The sequence below is a fragment of the Lipophrys pholis genome (genome assembly GCF_963383615.2).
Source record: "Lipophrys pholis genome assembly, chromosome: 16".
Lineage (NCBI taxonomy): Eukaryota > Metazoa > Chordata > Actinopteri > Blenniiformes > Blenniidae > Lipophrys > Lipophrys pholis.
In genome coordinates, this window is record NC_137634.1 from 13,739,450 (window position 1) to 13,753,027 (window position 13,578).

Below are 13,578 nucleotides of genomic sequence, written 5' to 3' on the forward strand. Positions count from 1 at the left end.
TTTCGACTTGTATGACTAAACAAGAAAACAAAACGTCTCCGTTTCAGAAATACGAACCAATAATGCTCTGCTGGATTTGACCAATTAACACAGTTTGTGCAGGATGTTTGTCTTCTTACAGGATCTGCGATTTGGGCCTTTTTGCTACATGTTGTCACTGCATTCCCTCTATCAAATACACATTTAGTACCTTTATAATGAACACATTGCATTAACAACGAGACACAAAGGTAGTCTATGATATATCCATCTGCATGGCAACATTTTCAACGGAAATCACAATATTAATATTTCTTTGAATGCTTCTGGCAAATGTCCTCACTCAGGATCCATTGACCAGTTCAATATATATTTGATTTTTATGCAGTGCATATTGCACAACAAATAGAGCACTTATTTCATCTCATGAAAATGCCTACATATTCCTTTATATATATCTATATATATAGATATAGATATAGATATACTGCATGACATCTAACCAGTTTTCCAAAGCAGGCCTAGCCCTCATATGATTTATGTGTAAACACATCTCTACTCACAGGTAAAGGTAAATAGGATGGCAAGTACATGTGATAACCTTTTACAAACTTTTTGAATTTTGGTTTAAAAATTAAAATATCTGATTTGTGCTGAAGTCATTAGCTCACATGAAAAGGACCCCCCCCCCCTCCCCCCCTGAACTCGGCAATTATTCCATTTGAACATTGCAAACACTTTTTTTTTGTTGTTGTTTTTTTTTACAATAGCTTTAACTGGTACAAAAGTTGTTGGTTTTTTTTGTTGGTTTTTTTTCTGTTAATCAGGGAAATCAACACTCAGTTCAATATCGTCAAGTAGGAAACCATGTTCAAATATAATGTTATTACTTTGTTTAGCAGCCTGTTACTGTATTAATGGTGGATAAGTGGGGTAACATCCAGCGATGAGTGACAACATGTCATAACTGTCAGGTTGTGGAGGTTTCTTATATTGTGGGTGATGCTCCCTTGGAGTTAGACCATTACAGTTAAATCTTTAGATTTCTTTCTTTATACAGTAGAGTTTTAATTATAATTCTCTTGTTATTTTCATTACTCTTGCACGTTTTCTTTTCTTTTCTTTTCTTTTCTCCTTCCTCCCGCTCTCTTATCAATCCTCGTCTCCATCATCCGCCTGCATCTCCTCTTGTTGCTGCAGCTCGCATGCCCTTTTCTCCCGCTGCTTCTCCTGGATCTTCTTCATCTCCTCGGAGTATTTACAGAAAGTATTCCCAAATTTGGACCACACTTTGTAGGGCACCGTGATCGAGTTGCGGTACGTGGGCTTCACCTCGCTTACCCTCATGAACACCCCGTACTTATTGGACCCGACGTCGAAGAAAAAGCGCTTGTTGTCCACAGTCAATGATGACCCCTCGGGCAACTCCGCAGGCTCGTCCTCCACGCCGTAATCGTCAATAAGTTTAGCCAAAGCGTCACGAAACTCAATAAGTCCCTGCGCGGGCAGTGCAATGGTCTGGCCCTGCGTGGATCCCAAACCCGGTCCCCGGTTAACGGTCTGTCGGATCCTGAGGAACCGTCCCCTCTGGTTCTCTTTCAGATCCATGTAGTATTTCCGATTCTCCCGCACCAAGAACTCGCTCTTCAGCGCCCGCCGGGGCTCGTCTTGTACCATCCCCGGGTGGCTCGGCCCCAGCTGGGCATAGTGTTCGATGAAGTCCCCCAAGTAGTCGCGGAACTCGACCGCCACGGACATGGACAGAGTGAGGCGGCTCTTGTTTCCACCGGCCCCGACTTCTGCTATCTTCAAGAAGCGGCCCTTCGCGTTCTGCTTTACGTCCAAATAGAAGCGTTTGTTTTGGATGTCAACCCTCTTCGACGCCAGCTCCTGCGTCTCGTGCTGGAGCCCGGAAGCCGAGCCCGCCCCTCCGGCCGCAAGGTGCATGGAAGCGAAGCCCGGGCCCGGGGCTGCTCCTCCCTGCTCACTTCCACTGTCTCTGTCCGCCATGATGCTGCCTGCCTGCCTTCTCCCTCTGTCTGCTGCAAAGCCACGGCCAGCTACAGCCGCGCGGAGCTCTCGCGAGATCTGCACACACAAGGAGGAAAAAAAACCCAACAACTTAAAAATGTTTTTTAATGCAGAACGATCACTCCGACTTCTCCGTGTATCGTCCATGCAATGAGCTGTCGCTGCGTCAAAACGAAACCAGGCAGGCTTATTGAAGGGAAACGATTAAGAGGCTGCTTAAGTTTCGTTTCAGAAATAGTCTCAGCGATAACTGCGACTGCTGACCTGGAAATACCCACATTTTCCCTCTGTTATGTTTTAGTTATAGGGGAAAGTACATTAATACATTCACTGTGATCTACTGGTTAAAATCACACCTATGTCTATGAATTGCACATGTTGTCTCTTGACTTGATCATTTGACAACTTGCTTATTAAAAGTTTCTTCGGCTTAAAAAAAAAAGGACAAACTCAGTAATTTGCAAGCCAAAAAAACCCACTTTATTTTGTTTAGTGCTTCAGGTTTAACTCTTCTATAATTCACACTGCATTGTGGTAATGCCATTACAAAACTATATATTTCCAATATTATTATGAATAAAATAGCTTCGCAAGCATTGCTGCAGTCAGCGATATATCCAAAACTTTATGGGGCATAAACTATATTTATTCAGTTCATTTAAACATACAATTTGGTTATTTATCATATATATCGTATCAATTAAATATATCGATTTAAAAACGTGACAATTTTCGATTTTTCACTTGCTCGGTGTCATTCTTTATATCTACAACTTCGTAATTTAGTGCAGATGAGCTAAAAGCATTCGAGGCAAAGGGAGACTAAAAATCGACCAATCAACCAATATTAAACCAATATTTAATCTTTGATTTTAGAATAATTTTAAAAGTTTTTTTAATCACACTGTGAGAGGTAACGCCATTACACAAAATAGATCCACTTATCTTTTTGTATAATAATCGCACTTAACCGAGCTGCCTTCTACAAGCTTTGGTTATGGTGAACTTGGACTTGTATTTCCATTTGGTATAAATGTATCAGATCATCATATTGAATATAACAGCACCCATAAATGAAGTATATCTATGATCGGTACAGCACAGCCTCACCGCTCCGTCCATTAAGACTGGAGTTTAATAACTCCTGTTGAATCCAGCAAAATAAAATCATTGATGACCTTAGAATAGATGTCAAATTATTTGAACAGAATCTTATTTATGATTTGTATGCATCGTTCCTTGCGAGCTATAAAGCCTGTATCCTGTATTGCGGAGGGCGCTATACTTCATAGGCCTGCTCCTTAATTATTCAGTGAACAGGCCTCCGCCTCGCTATTTATTTTTTCCCATGTCACGTCAACTATGAACGGTGTCCATGCTTGTTTTTTCTATTTTTAAAATTGTGGTATAACACAACTGTAGCTTCATGTGTGTAAATCTGAACAGGATAGACGGCTGCTCACCTGTTGTGCCACCACTGCACTGGGAGTGTGTTTCAGAGGCAAGGCCACATTATTGACTGTCACTATTAAATAATCAAAACATTTCAAAACTTAAACATTTGCATTCAGCACTGTCTGACTATATTAAAGTTGTTGTATTTGTAATTTAGTAGCACGCTCGCAATAATATGATGCATAAGAGTCGTTTGGACAAATACAGATCATTTTAAAAAGCGCAGCCTTGATTCCTAAAAAAAAAAAAAAGAGAAGAGAAAAAATAGCAATTTCAAATATAAGACACAATATTTACCCGCAACCGCTCAGTTGTGCAAAAACCTGGGAAATACTTCATCCACTGTAAATTGTCTTCCGTCTTAGCAACAGGTTCAAATGTTTCTGTTTAATAACTTAATTACTCTGAACGGACCAATTCACACTCATATCATTAGAATTTTTTTTATTCTTCATTCAGCCATTGGATATAATCGATGGAGACTGGCCGTTTTTCTCAGGTCTAAAAAAAAAACCAAAAAAACAAAGAGCATAATTTAAAAAAGCACATGAGATCATTTGAAAGAAAAACAATGTGAGAAACTATGAAACCATGTCGGTCCCAGACCACATCTACTTGATTATAACGTCTGACCTGATCTTCAATTCATCCTTCTTCTTTTTTTAACTCCATGGATGACGATTTTCCTCCCGAATGTCCGAATGATGGCAAGTCGAGGATCTCTCAATTCGAAGCGTATACTTGATAAATACCTGTTTTAAACTAGTGAGAATTGATCTTGGGGCTTTTCTTAGTTGGAAACTAACAATTATATTCCTTTTATGGGATGCAGTATTTTTCTAAAATGTCAAATTGTGTAATCTGAGGCCTTTTGAGTTAGTGCGATTGATACGCGACTTTTTCCCCAATGCGCCTTTCATTTTAAATTATTATTTTTTTAATTGCACATTAACCAGATTTAAAAAAAAAAGAAGAATAAAATATATATATAATAGACTGAGTGACAGTTATGTCTGTATATTCCATAAAGATGTTTTGAAGATCTGAAATTGTAAATACAACGGAGTGGAATGCCATTCTATTGTATAAAATCCACAGATCTCCGACCACTTAGAAATCCCACGTGCTGCATGCATATTTTAATTTAAAAAAAAATTAATTGCTGTGCTTTTCATTTTTAGACTGCATGGAAAAAAAATATATATATATAGGCTACAATGAAAATAATGATGGATTATTTAAAAAAAAAACATAATCCATAAAGTCTGTAATAACTTGAACATGCTTGTATAAAAAAAAAAAAGTAGACATTTAATGGGAATCTGGGAAAAATCCAGCCTATAATATTCAGCACTTCGTTCTAAACCTGCAAGAGGCGAGGCGCTATAGCAGGCCTGAAAGATACCATAGTCCCCCCCCCCTTTTTTTTTTCTACCTTTAAATTGACCCTAATCGCTGTTTTGTTAGTATTTTGAACTCATTGAACCGTGACCAGTTTTTACTCTAAAAGATGCGTCACACAACGAGGTCGATAATAATTGGGGGGAAAAGTAAAAAGAAAACTCATTCACTTTGAAAACAACAACAACAACAACAACAAACACATACAAGTTAAATTAATGTCACACAGGTTATACACCTATGTCTGTTAACCGTCTTGTAAGTTTTACTTGCTTGAATGCATTTATTAAAATTAATTTTATTTGTGTTCGACCTTGTGAATATTTAAATTAATACAGTTACGTCGCTTTTGCCATGCCTCTCTGGTTTTCTTAACAGCTTTTAATTCTCTCATCAGCTTCACAGGAGCCTGGCTGCATCAATGTAAGCCCTTCATGTAGAAATGTTATTATTGAAGATATTAGAGGATATCAGATGAATAAGGATTGCTGATAGCTTTGATGTAGCCTGAAACATAACGTGGCCTATATTCCTCATTTAAAACTCTCAAATTTAAGTCCCTTATCTTTTGCTTAACCACATTCTTACGTTTTTAACGTAAGACCACCACATTTATGTGTCCTGTTTTTATCAGTCCAGCAAACAACCTGCCAATTCAACTAATCTGCCATCCGCTTTGTACTTGTCCCATTTTCGGGCCAGATTTTAATCGTGAATATGGATTTATAAAATCAGTCCAGTTTATATCTTGAGGCCACATCCAGCGCAGACTTCAGCCTGAGAAGGTGTAGTTGTCGTCGCAGTCGGTTAAAATCAGTCGTGAAAGTTTCGCCCTACATCCAAAAACAAGAGGAATGCGGCGGTGGCGTCGCTCCAACGCGCAGCTCCCGTCATGTTTCCGGCCCGATAGCTCGCATGTCATGCTTCTGCAAACTCTGCGAAGCGATGTCACATGCTCGGGCTGCACATTCCGACGTTTAAGCAGGACAGTAACAATTCGAAATGCGTGTAAATAAAGCGTCTTTGCACCGAGCACCTACGTACCTCCCCCCCTCCCCGCTCAGTCTGCGGGCGCAGCGCCTCAAAGCCTCGACGGCGAGCCGCAGGAGACGAGACGAGGCAGCGGACGCATGTGAAGCCACTCGGAAGGCCTTCGTGACGGCACAGGAACCTGCGGAGTGTCTGCTCCACAAGATGGACAAGGCACGGAGAGTCGTGGCACGGACTGAGACAGTCGCACGCACAAGTTCAACGCCGCACGTTTCACCTCTGATGTCAACACGCAAACGTGGAAACGCGGTGCACGTGCGCCACCCGTCGGCTCGAGTCAGGGATTGCAACCTCGCCGTCTAATGGCAACAACAGGTAGGGCAGAGACTATTTGGGCATCATCTGCAACGAAGGAAAGGGTGAAGTGATCCCAGCGCACACTCCCGGTTTTCACGCCACGATCTTTGTCACACTTCACGTCATTTTAGGGAGTGACCGTTACACCCATCGAGTCACACACCACGTGTCTGTTGTGTTTGAACTGTTGTTAAAAACACTCAGTCACCCGGATGGTATCCAGACTGGAGAAATAGATCTCATGCAGCAATAAGTTATGCCGATGCGTGCATGTGTTTGACTTTAACAGTCAAGAGGTTTAATTTATATAATCTATAGAAGAAGAAAAAATCAGCACCACGGAGAGCAGCCACTTCTGCTCCGCGCCTGTATACGCGACACTTTCAACACAATCTCTAATTCCTGTATGTGTTTTGCTGTTTTCCACATTTCATTGTGCCAAATCAATCGTTTTAAAACTTGCTCATACAGGTGATAGGATGTAAACCTCATGTATTTCCCTGAATATGGCAAAACTCCACTCAGATGTCATTGGATTTCAGGTTAGTTCCCACCACATATTTCAAACTTAACACTGCTCTCGTTACATTTCTAACCTTGCTGTTTCACAGCTGCATTTACATTAAGTATGTTTCAAATTGCTTTAGAATCCGTTTTGGTCAGCAGATGTCGCTCTTTGTGGAAACTATCACTCCAACATCCTGTATCCGCATTCTATCTGACAATAAGGCGTAATAAAACCATGACAATAATGACTGAAAATGACGATCGATATTTCTGTGTTAATTTGATCTTCCCAGTAAGATCCAGATTGTTTCCAAAGTCCTTTCACGGAGCTTTTATAACACATTCAATCAAAATTATACAAACGCAGTGCAGTTTGATTGCATTTTCCCTTAAATACATGTTATAATATATATATTTTTAATTTATAGTTGGACTTCATTGTGCAGCTGTTTTAGCTGTATAGATTTAATGCGGTTCTTCAACATCAGTTTTTTTTTTTTTTTGAGTCAGAGCAGTGAATGTGACCTGAATGCAGGGCATGACTTAATGGGATGAGACGCAAAACTCATTCAAAACAGTCTCTTGAAGACTCTGAAATGCTTTCGCAGCCTTAGTCATCGCAGCCATATGATTTCTGTGGGCTCACCGGACTATATGCGGCTGCAATTTTCAATGTGAATGTATTTCTTCTTCTTTTCTTCCCCCCTTTTTTTTTTCTGGAGTGATGCCTTGGCTACAGTAGGATGCGCTTTTGAGGAGGGACAGTCATGGATTTAAGATTCCATTTCTTTCATTATAACGTGAGATCACCGCCGATAAAACGCCATGGAGTGATTGACATACAGTAACAGGGTTTTGGGAGTGAGGAGATCGACCCTTTCGGTCCGTCGGTTGCCTGTTTCCGAGTGCTCCGATCCTGCGTTTTTGTTGACGGAGCCCCTTGGCAATCGGCGTTATTTTCTCTCCGTCTGTGGCGCGAGGAGGCGGAGAGAGAGCCGCGGTGGAAGGCGGCGTATTGGCGTTGTCGCTGCCGACCAGAAATAATTGTTTCATTTTGTGGAATGAAAAGGTGGCTTTTTGTTTTGCGACCGGACTACCAAACTTGTGGTTCACTGCAGCATTTTGCGTCTTTTCTCTCCGCTGCAGATGATACAGAAAACCATCTTCGCGGTACCCCACCACTGCAATTTTTGGGCAAAGATAAGAGTGGCGTCGTCTTGCAGTTAAGGCTACTATGGCAGCGTAGGGGGGCTTCTTCTGGATGGGAGATTTCCTCGCATAGCTTTTCTACAATGCCTTATTATTAGAATACGCTGAGTGGATTCCAGACCCAGTGTCACCCCGCGCGCCCCCCCCCCTCGTTTCAAAGCTGCTGTTTACCCATTGAAAATCACTCGAAAAAGCAGCGGATCCCGATGGCATGGACACTTATGCAAGGTCTGCCGCGCTGCCGTGCTACTGGAGCCTACTCGCCGTCTCTTCATCCAACCCAGCTCCATCGCCATCGCCCCGCAGCCGAGAGAGCCCTGCCGCAACGCGACCAGCGACCACCGAGCCAAAGCAGGCGGCATGAGGCTTGATTCAGTGCATTTATCCATGCTGGTCATCGGGGTCTCATTCGCCTGCTACTCCCCGAGTTTGAATTCCCTGCAGGACCAGGCTTACAAATCCGCCGTGGTGATCGAGGGCAAGGTGCAGTCTACGCCTGTGAACGTCTCTGCGGAGCCGTACCGTGTGAATGTCAAAGTGCTGGATGTTTGGCCCCTGAACAGCGGGGGTCTGGAGAGAGAACAGCTCGTCACCGTGGGGGAATTTGGATCTGAGGCTCCGTGCACCAAAGTGAAGAAGAACCACAAGTACATTTTTTTCATGGACCCCACTGACGAGCCCTTGGTTTTCAAGGCATCGTTTGCGCCTCTTGATACGAGTGGAAAGAACCTTAAAAAGGATGTTGGGAAGATCTTGTGTGAGGACTGCGGTAAGTTAATGTAGCCGATTGTGGATTACCGGTGAAGTCCAACCCGGAAGAATGAACGGTCTCTTGTCAGCCCCTGTCTCGGGGCTTTTGGTGACAGGCTTCCTGTTAAATTGTGGTTATATCGGCCACAGCATGGCTTGGAGTCATTGGGTACCAGATAGGTGCCTAAGGGGCGTCTATGCAGCAATTTTCGACAACTCTCGCAGGCTCCCATAGCCCACATGATCAATCAAACTCTCTTTCTCTCTTTCTCTCTCCCTGGACTGCATTAGACATGCGCCTCGCACTGTTGCTTGTGAGGAATTGCAGTCTGTGTGTATTGAGCGATCTGCATCAAGTAAACTCTCATTACTTTGGCTATTTAAAGACGATTCACACAACACATAGTTATATCTTATATGTCCGAGGTTTTGTGTGATGGTTTGATTCTTAGTGCAGTTGTAGCTTCTCCAAGGAGCACTCCACATGTAGCTTCTAAGGTGCCGGGTATGATTTCAGGACCAGGGACAGCGGCCTCTATCACCGCGATCACGTGTGGAAAATCACGCTGCCCTAAGCAAATTGGCTCCTGGGCTATATTTAGGCTCATGCCCTGCATTAATGCTTAATACCCCACACTTCTCCATAGCTTATTAAAGTTTATGTCCTTTTTCGCATACATGCATTTTAACATGAAGTCAGCCAGCAACTTTCGTTGCAGTACTGGCTTGCAATCCTTTTATAATTCAGCACATGAAATAATCAACATTACCATGCGAGTGTTTAGAGTTTTCTTTATTATTCCCAAGTACTTCAGAAACGGTGTTTTATCAATAGATGTTGCACCCAAGGAGTAATTTTAACACTATATCCTTTTGCAACAACGTTAGGTTTGAGTTTAATTCCCATTGTGGATCATATTGCATGTGTTTCTTATAGTTTTTTGTGCAGTTTGTCCTCTTTCTGTCCCTTCCTCCCCCTCAGTCCACCAACTTTGACTTTAATGTCTAGACTAAGAAAAGTATTACACTATTGCAGTATATTATTGCTAATATACTGTTCAAGGTGAACTGACACACATTTTTGGTTAAAACTTACTTTAATTCCCACGTCCCCAACAATGTGATTACGGTTAGACGTTTTCATGTGCTTCCGCGTGGTGAAATGAGTATGTTGAGTCGTGCAAGGTAGTGCAGAAGTATACTTTGTGACTGGATCTCTGGGTCTGGATCTGTCAGTGCTTATCCTCTGGCCAGTCCTTTGCTTGTGCCCTTGCGTTTACAGCTTATGTCCCATGCCGGCCAGGTTGCAACATAACTTTGAAATTTGAGCTGTTTTCTCTTCTTTACTCTAAATGTTTGATACAGCTAGAGGTTATGCCACTCATAAATCTTAGTAAACACATTTGCAGCGAAGTGTTGTAGCTTAGGACATGATGTGTGCTCAGGGCTGCTACCTTCCTAAATCCTCTTAGCCTGTACTCATGAGACACACACTCTTCCTTCTCCTCCCGGTTTTGCCACACCCACTCTGGCTTTTAAACTCATCATCCCAACAGACGGAGTAATACAAAATAGACTTCACACTCTTGGGTTTCTCAAACAACCTAAATATCCTTCATCTGTTTTTGTGCCACTTAGTTAAGCTCAGCATTGCGGTGATCAGATGTTCAGAGCCACCTATAGTTCCAGACTAAGTTGCCACACAGATTTCTTGAGGCATTTATTGAGTGGAAAGCGCTCAGCAAAGTATTTGATTTGGCACTGTTACACTACTGTACATGCAGGGCTATTTATTTAGTGTGATTTCTGCCTTCACATCTACAATGTGACTCTCCCGTCACCCAATCATTAGCAGAACTTTTCATTCAGACAGTATGTCAGAAGTAGTGAAAGTATCCTAATAGCCCATTGAACTCCAGCTTTCATTCAGAAAACACGAGAAATCAACAATCTTCTTTGCATTACTTTTTCCTCTCATATTAGGTTAGTGAACATCAAATTCGTACGTCTGTGTATTTTAACGCACATCCAAACCTGCCTTCAATCCCTCTAGTGCAGAGGTACACAAGGTGCGGAGTGTGCAACCTGGGGGATTGCGTGAACATACTGTACAATTCTCAAAGCGATGCAGTTGTTGTCTTCCTGCTCCTTAGGGCTGCCTTTGACTAAAAGGTTACCTGCAGCGCTCACCACCTGCACCACTTCCTCAGGACCCAGTCAGCTGGGAGCTCTGGGTGTCAGCCGAAAAGGAAAGGGAAACAACAGCAAGACAAAACAATGCAATCAGAAGTTCAAGTGAGGTTATCATGGTTATCATTCTGCTTTTGTTGGTTTCATGTGTCTTAAGCAGATCATACAGTGATAATGGTTTGTATAAGATGAGCAGAGTTTTTAACAACTCAGTCAGGTATCTTAGCAAGATGATGGTATTTCCGGGGAGAGTCAATTTAAAAGAAGGTTGCACAGCATATAGCAGGTATGTTTGTCACACTTGATTCACAGGCTAAAACAGTACATGGTATCCTATAGTTACATTGCTAGTTTCACACCTGAAATTACCTGATAATTGATATAGTCCCACATCCTTCTTATTTTCCCATCGTTTTATTGTCGTTGTTTGTTGAACTGCAGTGGAAGTAGAACTCAAAGAACCTATTTTCTTCTCTATGTCATTAGTAAAAATATACCAGTTCAGCTGCTGATTTGTGCCTTCTGACAGATAAAGAAAAGGTAGTCAAAAATCGCATTTTCTTATTCTGTGTTTCCAACTTTTGTGGATCATGTGAGATTTAGTATGTCATTTATTTCAATTCACTCAGCGTCTGACATTATAATGTGTGACAGATGACAGAAAAACAAGACAGTAGTTCATCTAATGAAAGTGAATATGTTACATTGGAATCAAACCTGACACTGTTGTACTTTGAAGTGTAATTTCAAATATGTCACTTTTGCCTTTTAGCTATTATTTGGCATAACAATAGTGTTTTTGTCCCTCATGGCTCGGCCTAAATCACAAGCTTTGTCATAAAACAAGTGTGTTAGGTGAGGGCCCCCCAGCTTTCTGTCTATTCACAGACTCCATGGAGGAGAACGACATGTGTGTGGGTGTATTCAGACTAGTGGGAGACATGGCAATATTTAGGTGCATCAGGAGGTCCTCTGAGTTGAGGAGTTGCACGTTGTCTTAAAACCTTCATACAGTACATGTGAAATACAAACATGCAAAGCACTCCTGCTCCTGCAGTCCTTGTGTTCTTTAGAAGTGGTTTCGGTGTAACGATATTGTTTTGTTTGCACAGGCTGTTACTAATCTGTCACAGTGAAGATCCACTGTACGCAGGTCTCAGCTGCTGAATTGAGGTGGTAGACAGGCAAGATTTTGCTCCAGGCGATGCATGTTTCTGTGATTTGAAAGAGCTCCTTAGAAAAGCTAGACATAGAACATGAATGACAGCTTGGGTCGCTCCTGCCCCGCAAGTTTGTCTGGGAGCACTTTCAGCGTCAAGATGCAGGCACAGGTTGACAGTGTCACTCTAATAAGAAGCTCATCAAGCAGGCAGTGGTAACATTTGCTGTATTTCACCGCCAAATACTGTGATGTTAAGGAAAGAATGAGTAAACTGTTTTCATTGGTTGTTGCCTCAGTCTGGATGAACAGATTTGTTTCCATTTATAACTATGTGAGGTTAAACTGTATGTGTTGTGGAAGTGTTTTTTTTTTTTTTTCCAATCCTCACAGGGTCATTTATATAGAATTTTAGCTCTGCTGAAGCTTTGCTTGGCTCCTCCACACTGACAAGATAGCTTGATTTATATTTATAAGACGTGTGAAAAAGGGCTATGGCCATTCTGTGTAATTGGTCGCTCATTTTCCTGTCCATTAGGCACTTTCTCACAATCACTCAGACTTGTACTCTACATTTATAAAGACAGAATTCTACAAGCTAACATTATGATAGTCAGGGGACATTGGTCGTCCATCTTTTGTGATCGCTGAAGTTCCAATTCAGCAGGGACGGAAAAGTTGACGTGGCAGAGGTGCACTGATTCAGGTCAGGGCTGATTTCTGTTTGCTCAGTGCGACTTTTAGAGAAAGGAACGTCTGATGAGAGTAATTGGTGTTTTAAGTCTTTCAGGCACTGGGCTGTGCGAAGTGTTAAGTGATAGTCGTAGTCAAGTGTTGGAGTATCATGAAAATAAATCTGTGTCTGAGATTGAAAATAGCCTCTACTTCTTTACAGATTTGAACAAAGTGTGTATTACTTTCAACAAAGATGTATATAATCGGTTATATTCAATGTGGACAACATTGATAACTGTAGCTGTTTGACCCAATTATCAGAAAGCACAATCATTTCCCTTTTCCCTGAGACATGTTTGCCACAGATTTGTCTGATAGTGATAGTGTCACTTCATGCATTTATTCTGTAAGCAGCAAGTTAGAGGACTCTTAAAGAAATAGGGATTTTATTCAATTTGGCTCCAACTTTGTCCTTGCTACAATTTCTGTAAGTGCTTTACATTCAACAGTCCTTCAAAACTGCACAAACCCAAACCTCTCAGACATTTAAAGTTAGGATCATGTTTCATTTGGACCTAAAGCTCTTCCATCTAACTGTCTGCCCCTTCCGTCCATCTATATCCCCAGTTTTTATACGTTTTGTGGGGACTGGAAAATCTCTGAACAGGGTACACAACTCCATCACAGATATCTCCCATAGACAGACCACTCAAGCATACACATACATATAGAAAATACTAATAATTCCCACAAGCAAAATGCATTGCTATGCAGTCACCCTTATTACATATTGTACCATTGGGGAGTGCTAATGTCCAATAAATCGTATTACATTATGATAATATAATAAAGCACATGTTTGGATTGTGGGAGTC

At 41.7% G+C, this 13,578-nt stretch overlaps 1 protein-coding gene across 1 annotated transcript; it reads right to left on the reverse strand.

Moving 5' to 3' along the window:
* Positions 1–708: 708 nt before the first annotated feature.
* On the reverse strand, positions 709–6,137 carry puraa (purine-rich element binding protein Aa). The gene is made up of 2 exons (XM_080483674.1): positions 5,911–6,137; positions 709–2,067 (listed from the first exon to the last, which is right to left on the reverse strand). Exon 2 carries the CDS (start codon positions 1,987–1,989, stop codon positions 1,132–1,134), a length of 858 nt encoding a protein of 285 aa, XP_080339800.1. The 5' UTR covers positions 1,990–2,067; positions 5,911–6,137; the 3' UTR covers positions 709–1,131.
* Positions 6,138–13,578: the final 7,441 nt, after the last annotated feature.